General features: G+C 59.8%; 1 protein-coding gene across 1 annotated transcript in view; it reads right to left on the minus strand.

Annotated features, from left to right (window-relative positions):
• Window positions 1-334: 334 nt before the first annotated feature.
• LOC104015316 (talin-1-like) overlaps window positions 335-17,232 on the minus strand; it is a 33,808-nt gene continuing 16,910 nt past the window's right edge. Inside the window, 41 exon segments of the mRNA XM_087762439.1 lie at window positions 335-484; window positions 1,157-1,282; window positions 1,998-2,180; window positions 2,422-2,484; window positions 2,621-2,746; window positions 3,050-3,174; window positions 3,309-3,414; window positions 5,100-5,207; window positions 5,322-5,507; window positions 5,588-5,704; window positions 6,014-6,139; window positions 6,350-6,533; window positions 6,761-6,927; window positions 7,878-8,024; window positions 8,306-8,425; window positions 8,549-8,650; window positions 8,772-8,921; window positions 9,112-9,282; window positions 9,412-9,513; window positions 9,632-9,683; window positions 9,685-9,756; window positions 10,111-10,292; window positions 10,553-10,681; window positions 10,770-10,931; window positions 11,254-11,397; window positions 11,555-11,677; window positions 11,852-11,941; window positions 12,111-12,186; window positions 12,285-12,421; window positions 12,758-12,955; window positions 13,123-13,242; window positions 13,331-13,539; window positions 13,616-13,718; window positions 13,828-13,956; window positions 14,116-14,250; window positions 14,416-14,529; window positions 14,751-14,864; window positions 15,210-15,338; window positions 15,707-15,873; window positions 15,975-16,269; window positions 16,543-16,716. Coding sequence (XP_087618565.1) covers window positions 353-484; window positions 1,157-1,282; window positions 1,998-2,180; window positions 2,422-2,484; window positions 2,621-2,746; window positions 3,050-3,174; window positions 3,309-3,414; window positions 5,100-5,207; window positions 5,322-5,507; window positions 5,588-5,704; window positions 6,014-6,139; window positions 6,350-6,533; window positions 6,761-6,927; window positions 7,878-8,024; window positions 8,306-8,425; window positions 8,549-8,650; window positions 8,772-8,921; window positions 9,112-9,282; window positions 9,412-9,513; window positions 9,632-9,683; window positions 9,685-9,756; window positions 10,111-10,292; window positions 10,553-10,681; window positions 10,770-10,931; window positions 11,254-11,397; window positions 11,555-11,677; window positions 11,852-11,941; window positions 12,111-12,186; window positions 12,285-12,421; window positions 12,758-12,955; window positions 13,123-13,242; window positions 13,331-13,539; window positions 13,616-13,718; window positions 13,828-13,956; window positions 14,116-14,250; window positions 14,416-14,529; window positions 14,751-14,864; window positions 15,210-15,338; window positions 15,707-15,873; window positions 15,975-16,269; window positions 16,543-16,716 — 5,595 coding nt within the window. The 3' untranslated portion in view covers window positions 335-352.

Below are 17,232 nucleotides of genomic sequence, written 5' to 3' on the forward strand. Positions count from 1 at the left end.
CAAGAACTCAACGAGCTCCCTGCATCCTATCACACAGGAGAGGGCAAGCCGCCTGCCTCTCCTCTCCCACGCAAAGGAGAGAGAAGGAGCACAAGCACAAGCCAGTGCAGCCCCAGCTCCCACCCCAGCCGGGCCCCTCCAGGTGCCCTGGCCATACCCTGGGCATGCATGGGAAGGTGGGCTAGGCCGTGAAGCAGAGTTGCTGGTGTGGCACCAGCTGGGTTAGTTCCCAGCGCTCTGGGTGCAGGCAGAGCTCTGGTCTAGCCCAGGCACCCTTTCGCTTGAGGCGAGTCATCTTAAATAGGAGTGAGTGGGGGGCAGACGGCAGTCTGTGTGGTGAGCAGCGCAGGGCTCAGTTCTGCTCCTCGTCCTGCAGCTCTAAGGGCAGTAACTTGTACTGCTGTTGCTGGATCATGGCCAGCTTCTTCCATGCCTCCTCCAGCTCCCGCTCCTTGTGCAGCATTTCCTCTTGGGCGGCGATGATCTGCTGGGAGAGCATGGCAAGCACCCCAGGGTCACAGCTGCCTCCATCAGGGATGGCCAGAGCCTCCGCTGTAGCAATGCCGAGCCCAGAGCTAGGCTCTCGGGCTGCTGCTTCCCCCCCATCACAACCACAGCCTCCCTAGGTTGGTGTGGCCCCAGGCACGAGGACTACTGTCCCTACGGTGGGACTGCAGTCCGCCGGAGATAACGGGGAGCAGCAGAGCTCCCAGGGCTCAGCTGAGCTCCCGGGGCTCGGCCCCACACACCCTGTGGAGGGTCTCAGCTGCAAGCCCATAGCCAGGAGGCAGCGCTGGGACCTGTGGCAGCCTATACCAGGCAGCTCCTATCCCTTCCCCAATGCTCTGCCCTTCATGCGTGTCCTGGACACTGGGATGGCGCAGGCACCACATGAAGGAGAAGCCAGGGTATTATGCTCCTGGGAGCGTGCACGGTCACTGGCTGTGCCCGCTGCTACACATGGCAGGACAAGGGTGAAGCCACGGTGTTTAATTGGCGCTGGGTGGGATGGGTGCACCCACAGCATTTTTTTGAGGCTCTCCAGAGACATGCCCCATGCTGGTGGGTGGTAGGACATGCTACTGAGATGGGCGCACACAGGCTGCGGTGGCAGCCAGAGATGCCCCTGCTCCATGAGAGCGGCCCCACTCCTCACCTGTGCAATTCCCCCAACCATCTTCTCCTTTACCACCACTGTCTCATTGTGGTCCTGGAAGGCAGCTGCCTTCTGTGCTGCCCTCACCAGATTGTCTGATGCTCTCTTCACTGCATTGCTGGCAGGCTGCAGCGGGGAAGAGGGGGAGTGGCAGCGTAAGTCCCAGCCCTAGGGCATGACTGCTGCCTGGGGGGGGGTGAAGGAACCCCTGCCCCAGGCCAGGCTGGCAGACAGGAGAGGCAGCCAGGCGTGCTGGAAGCTGCAGGCAGGGATTCCTTTACATGGCTCGCTGCCGTGCCACTACCACCCGCTCATGACCATTTCAGGCGCTGCTGCTCCCAGCTGGGCTCTGGCTCCTGTCTTGAGCTGTAGGGCAGGGACTGGGGGTAGCCCCGCTGACCCTCCCCAGCCCTTTGCCCTGAGGGACCAGCACTGGGACCCAGTGTTAACCCCCCCAAGATGTGGGCATTAACCTCTTGTGTGCCACGGCCTCCGAGGATTAAGAGTGCTACAAAACATGCCCCCCAAATATTAACCTCTTGAATGCCAGGGATCCAGTGCACAAATTTCAGGCATTTCCATGCCAGTTCATCAGCCCTGAATGCCCCTAGGCTCAGTAGCCCAGCATCATGCGTACGCCCGGCACAAAGTAGCAGTAAAGGCCAAGCTACCTGGAGCCTGCAACCCCAGACACACACAGGTAGGGAGCATGAGCCTTGGGGAGACACCTCCGCTGTGGAGGGCCCCATCCTGAAGTCCCACATGCCCTCACCCCACTCCCACCCACCTCTCAAGAAGCCGGGAGGAGGCAGCTGGGGCTGGAGGGCAGCCTGGGACTCACCTGGAGCCGCTTCACGGCCTCTGAGTCATGGTCAGCCTTCACCTTGCAGGCCACCAGGAGCTGTGCTGTGGAGGCAGCCACCTGCTTGGCTGACAAGATAAGCTTCTCCTCGCTGGCGTGGCCCTGCACCGCTGCATTGGCAGCTTCACACAGGTTGTTGGTGGCAGCAGCCACCATGCGTGCCTGCGGCGAGAGAGGCTGTCAGGGGGCGTGCAGGAGCCTCCCCTGGAGAGGATATGCCTGGACCGGCCCCAAGGAGGTCATGGGACATGGGATGGGGATGACCAGCTTCCATGCCATGTCTCAACTGGTGGGAGAGGGAGCAAGAGAGGCTGCTTCTTCTACAGAGAAGTGCAAAGGCATCCTCATCTTTGCCGAGAGGAGGGTCCCCCCCCCATCCCACGGGCATGACCTTGATACTCACGGCTGAAATGAGTCCCTGGGACCACTGTCCATCGTCCACTGCGTTGGCAGGGATGGCGCCCACCTGCGAGGCAGGAGAGAAGGAATGAGGCTCACCACCCCGCACACCCCTTGCCATGGGGCCCGAGGGCTGCAAGCAGCCCCAGGAGAAGGGAGAGCCCACCACAGCCCTAGATTTTCTTTCCCCCTTCCAGCCTTACCTTTTCTTGGGCCACTAATTCTCACTGGGCTGCTGAGGCTGCCTTCACCAGGGCACTTGTGGCTGCAGCAATGGATTTGGCAGCTTCCAGGATCTGCTTCTCGAAGTTCAGGCTCTTATCTGCTTGCTGCGGGCAAAAGTGGGGCTTAAGTCCCAAGCAGGGGTGCTGGGACAGACGGGGCAGAGCAGGAAGATGGCTGCGGGGGGCTGAGGGAGGCACATACAGAGCTGGATTAAAGGCCATGGGGTACAAGGAGGGTGTGGGCTGCCCGAGGAAGGTCCAGCTGGGGATGTGGGAGGCAGGAGTGCAGGAAGAGAGACTGGCTGTTGGATGGGGCTTCCCACGTGTGACCCTTCACGTCTGGCCGAGGCCCAGGCAGGAGAGCCCCAGCCTGCCCCAAGCTGAGCATGGGGCTCAGCACCACTACACCTTGGGCTTGGCCCTTGGTTTCAGCTGCTCCAGCTTCTTGGCTGCAGCCTCAATAGCAGCCGCTGCCCCCAGCAGCTCATTCTCAGCTATGACGGTGGGGTCTTCTGGGTCAACCCACTCCATCCCTAGAAAAACCGGGAAGCGAGGCAGGTTAAACCTGCGTGCAACCTCATTTCTGACTTGCCCTACCTCCTCCAGCAGCTGCTGAGCCCTCCACCCTAATCTCAGTCCTGCCTCCTTAAGCAGGACCTTTCCTTACCTTTCATGGCCTCGGCTGCCTGAATGAGCTCAGTGACAGAGCTGGCCACGCACTTGGAGTAGCCTGCCAGCTGCTGCTTCAGCTCGTGAGTTGGCTTCTGCAGGATCTGTGGGGAAGGAGCAGAGGTAAGCATCTGGAAAAGGGGGGGGGGGCACTGGCCTGTTTGGGGTGCGCTCCCCAGGGAAGGAGAGTGGGATCCCCCAGCCCCACTACATGTGTGTATGTATTGGGCATTGTCTGTGATGCTTTCTCAAGTGACCCTGGCTGGTCTCCTGTCCGAGGATGGGATGAGTGTCCACAGCCTCTGGGACATCTCGTAGACACAAGTCCCTCAGTGCAAGCCTTCCTGCACTCAGTGGCTACCCCATCCAGGATTTCACTAGAGCTGCACGTGGCTCAGAGTCCCCGAGCTGATGGCACACAGCGATAGACGGTTTGCCCTCATAAGCGCATCCAGACAAAATGCCACATTATGAAGTCTGCTGTCTGCTCTGACGACATGTTTAAAACTGCTGAATGATCTCTATCAGGAGCTGAAGGCAGCCTGGAAGCTATGAGCTTACTAAGATGCACCTCCAGTGAATGTTTCAGGGGATGTAACGCATGTATGATATTCAAGACATGCCACATAGCAGCTGGACGGTTACACCCAAAATACAGCAGAATAGCGTGTTCCTGCAAGTAGGCTGACCTTGGGCACTGCCACAGTAAGTCATTAGCCCAATCATCTGTTAACAACAGGTCAGCCAGAGAATTTTTCCTTAGCACTACAGCCTTGGCTGCGATGACTTACATGTGGCTAAAGCATCTTCCAGACAGATATTTGATCTAGATGCAGAGGACTGAAAACTCACTGCTCCCCTTGGAACTGTACCCCAGTGGTTACCTCCTTTGGATAAAACCGTCCTTTGACCTCCCCTCCACCCAGCTTCAATTTCTAGCTGTTGATTCCTGCCCACCTCCTCTTTGTGCTGCCAGCGTTGGTTACCCTCTGCCTAAAGGGGCTTTTTCCCTGTGGGAAACCACAGTCTGAGCTCCACTGCCTTCTATCTGGTGAACCTGAATAGCACTCTCTTACCGAGCCCTTCTAACCAGCTTAGTGAAACCCTGCTGCAGAGCTGACTCACCCTCAATCTTTGTCCTGACCCCAGTTTGAGGGCTCTTGCAGCTCCACGGGTGTAGGTCTGCACATCCCTCCAGCGCCCTTGACTCCACCTTTGTGACCTCGTCAAGAACGCAAACTGCTGGGAGGACTTCACTGGATCCTTTCTACCACTCTCTTGGTTAATCCGGTCTTAATTTGCTTCTTGTAAACTACACTCATCTTGTAGGACAGTTAATTAAAGCAGCCAGCTGAAGTCCTCAGGACTAAGCTAGAGGAAGACTGGATCAAAAGGGTGCAGCTGGCACTTGCAGTCATCACCTCAGCCATTGGGGGCTCTGCCCCTCACCCGCTGGCTGAAGTCTCTTACTCCCACCACTCTCACTGGAAGCTGCTTCAGGATTTTGCTCCTGTGTTGTTGAATTTCCAGCCTCCACCTGTTTACAGCCAGCTAATCTCCGTCTGTTGTTAGCCAAATACCTTTCCTCAGAGCCTGTTCATCTCTCTGACATCTGCTTCCATGGCAGGGGCTCAGCCATGTGCTGTGCCAGCACAGGCAGTGAAGGGGGCTGTGCAAAGACCTTAGTGGGAGGAGGTGCAGAGCCCAGAGGACCTTGGGGGTTTGGGAAGCACCCTGGCATCCACGGGCAGCCTCTGCCCACCCTGGGAACCAGGGCAGAGACACTCACCACCAGCACATGCTCCAGCAGCTCCAGGTAGCCATCGGTGCACTCCTTGCCAAAGCGCAGTGCCCGCTGCCACACGTCCCCGTTCACCTCCAGGTGGTAGGTGGCTTCCTGAAACCCAGAGACAGCAAACCCCGACTGACATCCAGGCACCTCCCCTGCGGGGTGCATGCTGCCCCCACAAACCCGTGCTAGACCCACAGCCCCCGCTGACCCCTGCCGTACCTTGCAGGCGCGCAGCATATCTGCAGTGGCACAGTGGCTCAGGTTCGCTGTGGCGATGACGTCCTCCTGCCGACACAAGTTGCCAGCGGCCACCGCTTTGGCCGTGGCCATCGTGATGTCTTTCGTCATACAGATGAAGTCCTCCGGGGTGGAGACCTTGGCGGAAGGCACGGGAGAAGAGAAGACCTGTGAGGCGAGAAGCAGCGGTGAGGTGTGGGGGCAGCTGGTGGGCAGGACGGCAGCCACGCCACCATGGCTGTACTCACTGCCAGTTCTTGGCGTATGTGCTCTATTGTGGCCTCCAGCACCCGTGTCCCCTTCGTGGCCTTGTCCTCGATGGCCTTCACAGTCTTCAGCAAGGAAGTGTCGTTCGTCACCATCACCTGTGAAAGGGAGAAGAGCACCAGGTGAAGCCCCATGCAAGCTCTGGGCTGCTGCCGGCACCTGTCCCTCCCTCATGGTTTGGTCCAAAACTGCCCCGTCCCCATACTCCACTCGCACCACCTCATCTTGTTCTCCCATCAATGCCTCCTCTTGCATGTTGTGCTCCACCTTTTATGTGCCCCTTCCTCCCCCTTTGCCCTGACTGCCCCCCAGTTGTCCTCCTGCCACCAAGCAAGCAGAGAAGCCCCCCTGCTCTTTCTCCAGCCCCCCTGCCCCATACCCTCCTTCCCATCAGGTCCAGCTCAGACCTTGGCAGAGTTCTTCAGCTGGTAGACAGCAGGGTCATCCCCAACTTTGCCAGCAGCTGCCTTGGTGGCACTTATCAGGTCCCCAAGTGCCTTGGCCACATCCTTCACAGCATTGATCAGGACCACCTGGGGGAGAACAAGACCAGGGCAACAGCTTGGCTATGGTTACACTCAGGCTGGGGCTGGTGTGGCCCAGCAGTGGGAAATCTGGACACCCCAGGGCACACGTGTATACACGCAGAGTCCAGCCCAGAGCACCACACAAACACCTTCAACCCTCAGCCCCTTCAAGCAAGCTATGAGCAGCCTCCATTCACCCCACACACCCCATCCCACCTGAGTCTCTGGGTCTTCAGATCCCAGGCTGGCAGCACCCAGCTTCACCACCTCTGCCAGGTGGGTGATGGTGGACACAGAGGACTGGGCAGCCTGGGCTAGCTTCTCCTGGCTGGCTGTGGCATTCTGCACCAGCACCTTGGTGTCCTCCACCAGCGCCTTGGCTGTCTTCAAGATGCCCTCCCTAGGGAGAAGAAGGGAGTCAGAGAGGACACAGCCCACTACACACACATGCTCCTTGGGGCGTAGAGCGACTCTAGACCCTGCCTTCTGTACGTATGAGCTGGAGGGGAAACAGAGCCAGCATGACCTGAACTTGCAGCTCTCCTTGGGGCTGGTCCACAGCTCAGAAAGACAGGAGACTGCAGGACACAGTCTGCCCCCCCCATCTCTGGCGAGGCACCCAGGTACCTGTGGTCAGCAAAGATCTCCAAGTTCTCCCGATTGAAGGTTCCTGCCATGGCAAACATGATGGTGGTGTCGAGGTCAGCAATGATGCCGGAGACGGTGCTGGCTGCTGTGATGCAGGCTTGTGTCCCGTGGTTCCCAGCCTGCAGGGCTGCCAGCACGTGAGACACCTGCGGGGTACAAGCAGGGTGACTGGGGGAGCAGAGCAGATTCAGGCAACCCTCACTGCACATCTCCTCTGACACCTCCCCAGGATGAAGCCACTTCACACCAAGGAGGGGAATTGGGAATCGTGTGGTCTGGACACCCCTTCTTAGCTTCCATATTTTTACCTTGTACCTATTGTGTTTGAGGGTCCAGGAGATATTGAACTCTGCTAGTTTCCAAATGAATATGGTTTGCACGATGGACATCAGAACACTGCAGCTCATTCCTTCTTTAACTGCTCAACTCAATTTCTGTACTTGGGCAAGCACTCATAGGAGAACATGTTTCCTGATGGAAAGCAATCTTGGAAAGGAAGGACCTGCAGGAGGCCCTGAGCATGCAGACACATGCCAGGCACTACGAACAAGTGTTTGTTTTGCTTTTGTAACCTTGCTTACAAGCATTGCTGCTCTACCCTTATCAACTAGAGGGTTTTAGCCATATTTTTGTCTGTTATTCAGAAGTGTGCTCTTTAGATTGACTGACAGACAGGACGCTTTCCACCATGCCAGCAAAAGGTACAGGAGAGATCAATCACCCAGCATGAGCTGCAGGCTGGCTAGAGACACAGCAAATGCTACATCCACCACTACAAGAGCTGATTTGGAGGGCCTTGGGCTGCCACCAGTGTGTAGATTAGTCTTCCCTAGCAGGACATCATCGGCATGTCAGCAGGCAGCATCTGGATGTCACACTCACCCATCACAGCATCAGCTGCTGTTACAAGTGCCTGGAGAGGGGGATACATCCTCCACCCCATCAGCTGAATCAGGCCAGGGCAAGCGTGGCTGAGAGCTGACAGAACCCAACAGGACCAGGGGAGAACCCAGCACGGTGGCTCCAAGGGCACGTGGCTCAATCCAGCATCCCTCCCACCTCACCACGCCATCGCACCTCTCTCTGGGCCGCTCACCTTCTCAGAAACCTTGCACATGCTCTCCATCAGCTCCTTCTTGGTGTAGGCATCGCTGGGGCTGCACTGCAGGGCTCCAGCCTTAGTGACCAGGGCAGCACAGCCATGACCCAGCTCCTGCACCCGGCTCTTGATGTGGGAGCCAACCTGGAGGGGAACACGTATGTGAGAGAGCCAGTGGGGAACTAAGCTCTCACATCCGTGATACCCGCTGGGAAACACCAGCCACCCCCACCTCTCCCAGTCCTCCCAACTCAGGAGGAAGAAAAAGAAAACATGGCTTTACTCCACGTTTCCACACCGTGTTGCAAGGGAGGTCTGAATACTGCCTGCCCCCAGCTCCGATGGGAGGCTCAAGCGCCCCTGTCCTCTGCTCTCATGCCCCAGCAGATCCTGCTCTGCCCCCATGGCACACCCCATGCTCGCACCTCCTCATTCTCGGCGGTGAGTGCAGCCGGCTTGGCCTCTTGCACCAGCTGCCCATAGTTGTTGGTGAGCTGGTTGGCCAGTATGCCCAGCTCATCTGGGTTGGTGGTGGATTTGGTGACCTGCCAATGGAAGAAGAGCAGGAGATGGAGGGGCCCTATGCTGGTACAGGCAAGCAAGGAGGGTGGTTGCCCTGCCTGGGTGACAGGCCCACTTTCTATGGTGACAGGCTTGCTCACACCCACCATTTCCTGCACAGTCACTGCGATGGCCTTGGCCGTCTTCACCATCGTGGTCTGGTAGTCCACAAAGGTCCCCTCTGGCTCGCCCATTGGCCCTTCGTCCAGCTGCAAGAGACCATCAGGAGAGTCTGCCTCCAGCCCCAGCCCAGAGACCTTGTAGGGTTTGACTGGCTCTTCCTCTCCTCCACACTCATCCCTAGCCAGGTCCTCTCCACGCTCCCCTCACCTGGTTGATGACCTGGGTGATGGAGTCCACCATGCCCCCCACAACACCTGCAGCGCTGGCTGCATCATTCAGGGTGGTGGTCAGGTCCTCCACCGCTTCCTTCATCATTTGCCTGGCCTCCTCCAGAGCCTCCTGGGTGCGGGCAGCTTGCTGCAAGGATGAGCCAGAGTGAGGGAAAGCAGGCAGCAGCTCCCCTCCCACCAGGGATGCCGCACACTTACGGCAGCCCCGGCCAGGTTTCTGTGTCTGGCATACGCATGTGTGGCACATGGCCAAGCCTCTCACGTGGCACCCACGTGTGAAGGGGAGCATGCTGTTGACATGTGCTCCTCCTGCTCACCTTCGGATTCCCATCGGCCTCCTTGGCCGTATACAGCATCTACAGGGCGGACTCGGCCAGCGTTTTGGTCTGGTCCAGGAGGTTCATCTGCTGCTGGTGGTTGGGTGTTTTGGAGGCAGCGCTGATAGCCGCTATAATGAGAGGCTCAAAGTACTGAGCCATCTGGGACACCTAGGGAAGAGCAGCGTCAGCGCCAGCAGCTTCCAGCCCCAGCTGCCTCGCGTCTCTCCTCCCACTGTGAGCTCCTCCACATGCACTGAGCGCCTCAGCAGCAGCTCCCCATCCCTGTCCCCACATTACCTTGTGCCCCAGCTGTGAGGCCTCAGCCCATGCTGTGCTGGCCATGGGCTCAATCAGGTTGCTGATCTCCTGAACAGCCGTGATCATCTGGTTGTGCAAAGCCTGTCGCAAAGAGGGTGTCGCGTGAGGCTGCAGTGGGGCTGGGGTCACTGCGCGCTGCTGGGAGCCAGGGGGAGACACCTGCCCCAGTTGAGCTTGCAGCAGTGTGTCCCCAACCCACCTCCTGGGAGATATCTTCTCGGGGGGCCAGCTGCTGGCTGATGGCAGCAAGGGTCCACTTCCCGCATGCATCTGTTCAGCACCTCGATGGCCTCATCACACTCCCACTGTCCCGGAGCTTTGTCCCTGCGTGACAGACAGATCAGCCCAGCACTGGCAGGCACTATGCCATCCCTTCGCCCCTGGCCTCAGATGGTGCTGGTGAGGGGCAGGACCCCTTCTTCTGGGCTGGGGGCAACCTGGTGTCAGAGCCCAGGCATACCAACACACGTCCCCATCAACCTGTGCCAGGGCTGGAGGAGCAGCTCCCGTACAAGACAAGGGATGGCATCTTCCATCCCATCCCTTGTGCCCCCCCGGCAGCGGCCGAGGAGAAGATGAGCCAAAACATCCCTGAGGATGCTCACTTGGAGTAAGCCTGAGCAGGGGTACCCACCAGTGGGGACAGGGCCATGGCCAAGCGGGCAGGACTTGCCTCACCTCATGTTGGTGATCAACTTCTTGATGGAGTCTGAGACAGTGCAAGAGTGGCTAGCCAGCACTGACCACTGTGGCGGGTCCTTGGGGTTGACAGCCAGAGAGCGGGCGGTCTGGATGAGGCCAGCAGAGCTCTCCAGCATGGTCTTGGCCGAAGAGATAATGGGCTCCATGGCTCTGCACCCCTGCACGGGGAGACGATGGGCTGGTGACACAGACGAGGGACTGTGGGAAGTTACCCCCTCCCTCTCCTATGACCCTCACCCCGGAGCAGCCCCTTGAAGCCCAAGGTTTGCTGTCACCTCCCCATCACACACCCCCCAAGCTCCAGCCCTGCACTGGGGCCCCATCCCAAGCTCAGGGGGAGACACAGCTCCTCCCCACCCTTCAGCAGCCCCCGTCACAGCCCTTCCCTGCCCCTGCAGCATCCTATCTCCAGGCTGACCTGGGCAGGAATGGTGGCAAACTCTGGGGTGGAGGCAAAGGCCGTCAGGTTATCCACGGCCTCTATGAGAGGGGTGGTGGCAGTGTGGCACCGCTCCCGGTTCTCCTTGTTGAACATGCCATCCAGGACCTGGCATAGAGAGACTGGGGCAGTTATCCAGCCCCCACTATGCCCCAAATCCCATCCACACCACAGCGCCCCAGCAGGGAGACCGCACCTTGATGGTCTTCACCAGGTTGGCCGTGCTGTTGGCCACCTCCTTGGCTGACCGGACAAACTGGCGCTTGGCCACAGGGTTGGCAGTGCGGGAGGAGGCCAGGCGGCAGGTGTTGCACAGGGCCGAGGTATGCTTTGATACAATGGTGGCTGCTGACAGCACCTGTGGGGAAGAGCAGGGTGAGGCAGGACCCACTGCATCTCCCCATCCCCACAGCTCTCCCTTCTCACCAGCCCCACACAGGGCACCAGTGACCACAGAGGTCCCTCTTGGGACCCAAGAAGGATTGTCAAGGTCCTGCACACCCATACAGCTCCCTATCTGGACTGTCACTGTTGCCAGCTAGTTCCCAGTACAGCTGATGGGGCCTGATAAGACACTACCCATAATTTTGGCCAACTCTTGGGACACAGTTCCTCCTGCTAGCCTCACGCTCCCTTTCGTGCAAGAAAATGCCCATAACAGTGCCCCACCTCATGCTCACCTGGGACTGGGTGCAGGCAGGATCCACCAGGTTCTGGCAGGCCATCTGGATGGCTTGGTTAGCTCTGGCAAACTGAGTGGGGTCTACCAAGCCCTGCTGTCCAGCCTGGCTGTTGGGGTCCGAGACCCCCACAAGGTAGGCAGCCTGGGAGCATGAGAGAGGCAGTGAGAGCTTGCATGCGGTGGGGAGGCTCAGAGCAGGCACCATCCCATGGGGCCAGGCTTGGAGGGGCAAGGGAGGGGTGTGTATGGCAACTATGCACCAGGTGTAACGCTCGGGGCTGGAACTGAGTGCATCTCACCTGGGCAGCTGCCTCCGTCAGCCCACAGAGAGCTTTGGAGGCGGCACCGATAGACTCACTGAACTCGGGCAGTTTGCTGTTCTTGGCATTCTGGGAGATGCCAGCCATGGACTCACCCAGCACCTGCAGGACACACCACGCACCAGTTAGAGACCACCTCCCACTCCTGCAGTGCTCCCAGGCTCAGAGCTCACTGTGCTTCATCAACACGGGAGGAACTACCTTTCCTTTTGTCCCCACATCCTTCCCAAACCTTCCCATCCTTCCCCAAACCTCCACCCCTAGCTCAGGGCTCACCTTGGAGTTCTCCATGATGCTGTTGAGGCAGTTGAAGTAGGACATGTCGTTGACAGTCTGGGTGGGGTTCTCCAACAGCTCCTTCACTGTCTGCAGGGACATGGCTGTCACATCCAGGGGAAGGGTCCATGCTCTCCGCTTGCACCTCTTCTTCGCTCCCTCCCGCCCCTCACAGTGGAGCGCAGCTGCCCCCTCCTCACCATCTCAGCACCCAGCCATCTCAGCCCCTCCACTGCCTTGACGAGATGTGGTTTCTCACCTCCAGCTCCCACAGGGCATTGTCGCACTCCTTCTGGCCTGGCGCCTACTGGGTGCACATGCTGTTGGTCACGGCCCTGCCAGGGACAGGGAGAGAGACCCATGGATCAATGCTGGCTCCGTCACCTGGCCCCACTGCTACAGCAAACAGCTCACAGGGAGCGGTTCCTCCTACCATGCCGCTGCCACCAGCTGATTATTGAGGCTGGGAGCTGCAGGGTCGGCAGAGAGCGCCTTTGCAGCCAGCAGCAGCTTACTGGAGGACGTGGAGATGCTCAAGTTCGACGCCACCTGCACCCGGTCTTCCTTATTCTGCAAGGAGCCAAGAAGAGTTACCTGCAACAGGTTTCCAAGCTCCACACCAACCCTGGGTCTTCTCCAGTGGTTTCCAAGCTGAGCCAGTTCCCTTCATAACAACTTGTCCGCCAACAGCAAGGATATGGCAGCAACGCTCGCTGAACCAACCCAAGCCACTTTCCCCCTGCTGCTGTGGTTTTTCACAGCCCCAGACCCCCATCTCACTGGCTGCGCTGTCCACAGCCACCCTAACCACTGCTGCCCAGCCACCCTGCCTGCAGTCAGCTGCCTTCCCAGGCACCCCAAACCTCTCACCATACCCAGGATCCCCCAATGGGTATTTGCTCTCACCGGGGACTGGCTGGCCATCTCCACTCCTGCCTGCAGGAATTCATTGAAGTCCTGCCCAAATTTGCCAGAGGACGTGGCCAGGTCTTGAGGGGTGCCACGCGACGCCTGCACCAGCTTGTCGGCAGATTGGTTGAGCCCCGCGGCCGCCCGGTTCAGCTGGCTCTGCGCCTCCTGGAAGCTCTTAGTGCTGGGAGGGAACTGGAGGCAGGGAGAGGGGTTAGGAGAGGCGGTGAAGAGGATAGAGACGGAGGATGAAGATTTGGCACCTGCTTGGGGACACGCTAGAGAGGAACCCAGCGTGGACAGACCAGTTTGCATCCCTACAAGGCTTCCCCACCTTCCCCTCCCACCCCGGCTCAGCTCGCTGAATCCATGAGCAGCCTCTTGCTGGCCTCTCCCACCATGCAGATGGCAGCGTCCATGTCCCGCTGTCCTGGCAGGCAGCTGACACAGCGACTCAGGGCCTGTGACACCACCTTGGCCACCTGCGGAGAAGCAAAGAGTGGTCACCATCCCCTGGCCAGCCGCATGCCCTTCTTGTGGGCTGGCAGGGGGCACCGGGGCTCCCCCCACCTGAGCCAGGCGCTGCTGGCTCTCCGGGTCACTGGGCTTTGCCACCGCTTTCCACGCCTCCTCAATGAGATTGTTGGCTTTATCCATGACATCGCCAGCGTACTCCAGCATGGCACTCTGCACCTGTGGGTCAGAGGTGCTGGCTGCCACACCACGGGCAGCCTGGCTGAGCGAGCGCAGGGCCTGGGCCACCTCTCAGACAGCAATCCCTGGGGGGAGTGGAGAGGTCATTCGCTGCTAGTGTGGCCCCCTCCTCTCTCCCAGCCCCGGTGCGGAGGCCAGTACCTGTGTAGTTCTCATTGCCCTGGGCCACCTCTCCCAGAAGGTGAGCAATGGCAGAGCTGACGGCTTTCGTGCTGTTCCCCAGGTCTTGGGCACACTTCTCCATCTGTGGGGAGATGAGTGGGGACATGCTGGTGGGCTGCACCTCCAGCCTCCACCCCGGTGGCTCCCCTGCCCCAGCACCCATCCCACGCCGCCCTTCCCCACGCCCTCACTGTCTCTCCCGGCAGAGGCTTGAGCTTGCTGTCGTGGGCAGCTGCCTTAGCTTCCTGCAAGTCCCTCTCCAGGCTCTGCACGAGACCCAGTGCGGAGTCTATCTCCAGGGGTCCGCGCGCCTCCTGAGCCTGCGATGGGGAGAAGGGAAGGTGAGCGGGGCGACCACCAAGCCCACCCTGCCGTGGCAGAGACTGTGACCTGCTATCGGGCTCTCCCCATTGCCCTGCCATCCCCACCCTGCTCTGTGTAGCCAGGGTTCTGCTGCATGACGGGACCCAGCCTCTCACCTTCTGGGTGGCCGTGCAGAGCTCAGCCAGAGCCGCGGCCAAGTTTTTGGCACACTGGCTGAGCTGCATCGCAGAGGCTTGGTCCGTGACAGTGGGGACAGTGGCCTTGGCTGCAGCTACCATCTTCCCACCGGGCTGCCAGGCCAAAAGAAAAAGCCGTGAGAAGGGGACAAACACGCAGCATCTCTCTGATGCCCACGTGCAGTAGGCTTCACGATATCTTAGGAGGGCCAAGCACAGTATGAAAGCTGTAACGCCTGTGCCGGAGCCAGCGCAGGAGGCTCCAGGCAGTGCGGGTACCTGCAGGAAGTTCTGGCTGGCAGCAATGAGAGCCAGCTGGGTGCTGGGGCTGTCCAGCTGGGAACGGCTTCCTCGCATGCCCTGCACTAGCATTGGGATCTGCTCTGCCACCACCTGCCAGAGAGGAGGGTCACTGGAGAGGCTCAGCTGGGAGGAGACTGCGCTCCCCATGGATCTAATCTGGGACCAGTGACCGGAAGACTGGCTCCCAGGGGAGCTGCACGAGGACCCCAAGGTCTGCCTGCCCACTGAGGCCGAGCACAGAGCCTTGGCACAGCTGATGGGAGAAGGGACAGGTGGTGCAGGAGATGTCAGGATCAGGCCCAGGCCCTTACCTTGCAGCTCTGTACCAGCTGCTGCTGTGCGGCGGGGTTCTTGTTGGAGGAGGCAGTGTGCTGCGCAGCGGCAATGGTCTGGGTGGCAGAGGCGGTGGCTTGCTTGGCTACGTGCTGGCAGGGGGAGGCATGGGTTAGCACTGGCAGTGTGGCAGCCTACCCCAGAGCCTCCCTGCCATGCACCGGGGCCCAGCTCCCCCTAAGCTGCTTCTCCTGTGCCTCCACTTGTGACAACAGAGCATACCCAGCACCCTTGATGCCCAGCATCCCAAAGCAACACGGTGCACACAAGGGAAGGGAAGGGAGCAGTGGGGAGGTTTCTGCAGGATGCAGCATGGACACTGTACATGAAAAGGACTTTATCCCTCCAGAAAGCTCAGAGACACAGGGGCTCCCAGCCAGGTCTCATTTGCTGACCATGTCTGCTCGCCCTCCACAGCCCCTTGCCCAGCATCTCACCTCCAGCTTGTGCACAAGCTTCTTCTTGATGGCGTTCTGGGCTGCAGTGTTGGTTGCCATGCGGAGCCCCTCCGCTGCCTCGTGCAGCCGCTGCTGCTGCTCCTCGCTGTCCAGGTGGGCTGCGGCTCCCTGGAGAAAGCAGGAAACCCATCACACCTTGCAGGGGCTACTGGGTCCCTTGTCTTCCTGACAGCAGCAGCTGTGCTCCAACCCGATGCCGGGGAACACCCCCAAGGCAGCCCGGCTACTTACAGTGCTGGGGATATGACCGAAGCCTCTCCCAGAGAGCTCAGCAGCAGGAGAGCTAACAGCTCCCCTGCTACCACCTGCAGCTTCAGGAGGAGCCCTACTCCATTACACAGGTTGTTGGCTCAGTGCAGGACCTTACTCTGGGAACTGCTCCCCGACCCAGAGGCTGCTCATCCCCTCCGCAGTACCGAGCCAATGGCGTCGGACGGGGGCCAGAGCCAGCACCCATCCTCCTGCACACCATGAACCTTCGCAGCCTCCACCATCTTGGCGGTGGCATCAGCCAGGATCTTGGCCGCACTCAGCAGCTTGTGTGAGTTCTCCAGGTCCATTTCTCCCTCCGCATCAGCTTTGATGGCGTTGACAAGGTCAGAGGTGGCCTGGGCCAGAATATAAGCCTGACGCACAATTTCCCCTGGGAAAGAAAGGAAGGGTGGCCCATTAGCAAGTCCCACGGGCTCCCTGATACCTCCCCACCCACTGTGCTCTACCCCAGGTACCATCAGCCGCTCTTACCCGCGTCACCCATGGAGCTGAATATGTTCTTGGTGACGCTGAGGATGGTGTCGGTGGCCTGGTCATAGCGCCCGATGGGCTGCCCACCCGTGGCGTGCTGCTTGATATGCTGCAGCAGGTTGTTCAGGGCCTGGGTGACGGCTGTGGCTGCCACCCCCACCTGCTTCAGGAGCTGGTCATCGCTGGTGGCCGCCTTGGAGGCCTCCATGCAGCCCTCTGCCAACTTGGCCACCAACTTGCCAGCCTCGATCAGCTGCTCCTGGCAGACTGGGGAGCTGATTGTGGGAGCCACTACCTGCAGGGGAGGAGGAAAGGCTGGGCAGTGAGTGTGGCGTGCTCCTTGTAAGAGCTGTGCAGGGACAACTGTCCCCAACTTCTGCTCCTCGAAAGAGGATATTCGGCGTTTGGGAGTGGCAAATGCCTGAGGCAGCCATGCTTCTGGTGCCAGACCCCTAACATCCCACCTGAGGACACGTGGTCCTGGCACACCTACAACCCCACCAGCTAGAGCTGCCACCACCCAGGTGATGCTTGCAGCCACGCCAAGGCAAGGGTTAATGCTGCTTACCTTGGTGCAGGCCACCAGCTGGGAGGTGGAGAGGGCACACTGGGTGGCAGCAGTGATCACCTGCGTCTGCAGCACCGAGTCCTCCGTTTTCTGAGCCATGTTCTTAGCTTTGAGCACCAACGCAAGCGCAGCAGTGGCACTAGCCACTGCCTTCACCAGCTGCATGAGCATGTCCTGGGGGGGGACTGAGAGGGTCAACACGGGAGCAGCAGTGGGAGCACCAGCAGCTGGGGGGGGGGGGGGGGGGGCTTTTATTCAGCCCAGCACCAGCAGCACCGAACACCTGGAGTAGCTGGCAACACCTTGAACCCACCCCTACCGCATGCAACAGCCAGCGGCAAAGTTGTAACCTGACTTCCAGCCGCAGCCTGCACCACAGCACCTCCTTGCACCAGGAGGCTGCCATGACCACCGCCCAGAGCAGCTCAGGCAACGCTCAGCATCACTCCAACACCCATGACCTGCTCACTGCCCACTCCCCAGGCAACAACCCGCACCAAGTCCCTGACTGTACCACAGTGACAACCTGCTGTGAGGCACTGCCAGTACTGCCCAGCTTCGCACCCCGTGCAGGGCTCTGGCCAAACAGCAGGCACAAGCCGGCCATGGGCACAGCTGCACTGTGGGCAGCGTCCAGTGCTGTCCCATGGCACCGCCCACCCATGGGCTCACCCCACCAGCAAGAGGTGA

The sequence above is a fragment of the Nipponia nippon genome, unplaced genomic scaffold, assembly GCF_047370975.1.
Source record: "Nipponia nippon isolate SJK-2023a ecotype South Korea unplaced genomic scaffold, ASM4737097v1 scaffold_26, whole genome shotgun sequence".
Taxonomy (NCBI): domain Eukaryota; kingdom Metazoa; phylum Chordata; class Aves; order Pelecaniformes; family Threskiornithidae; genus Nipponia; species Nipponia nippon.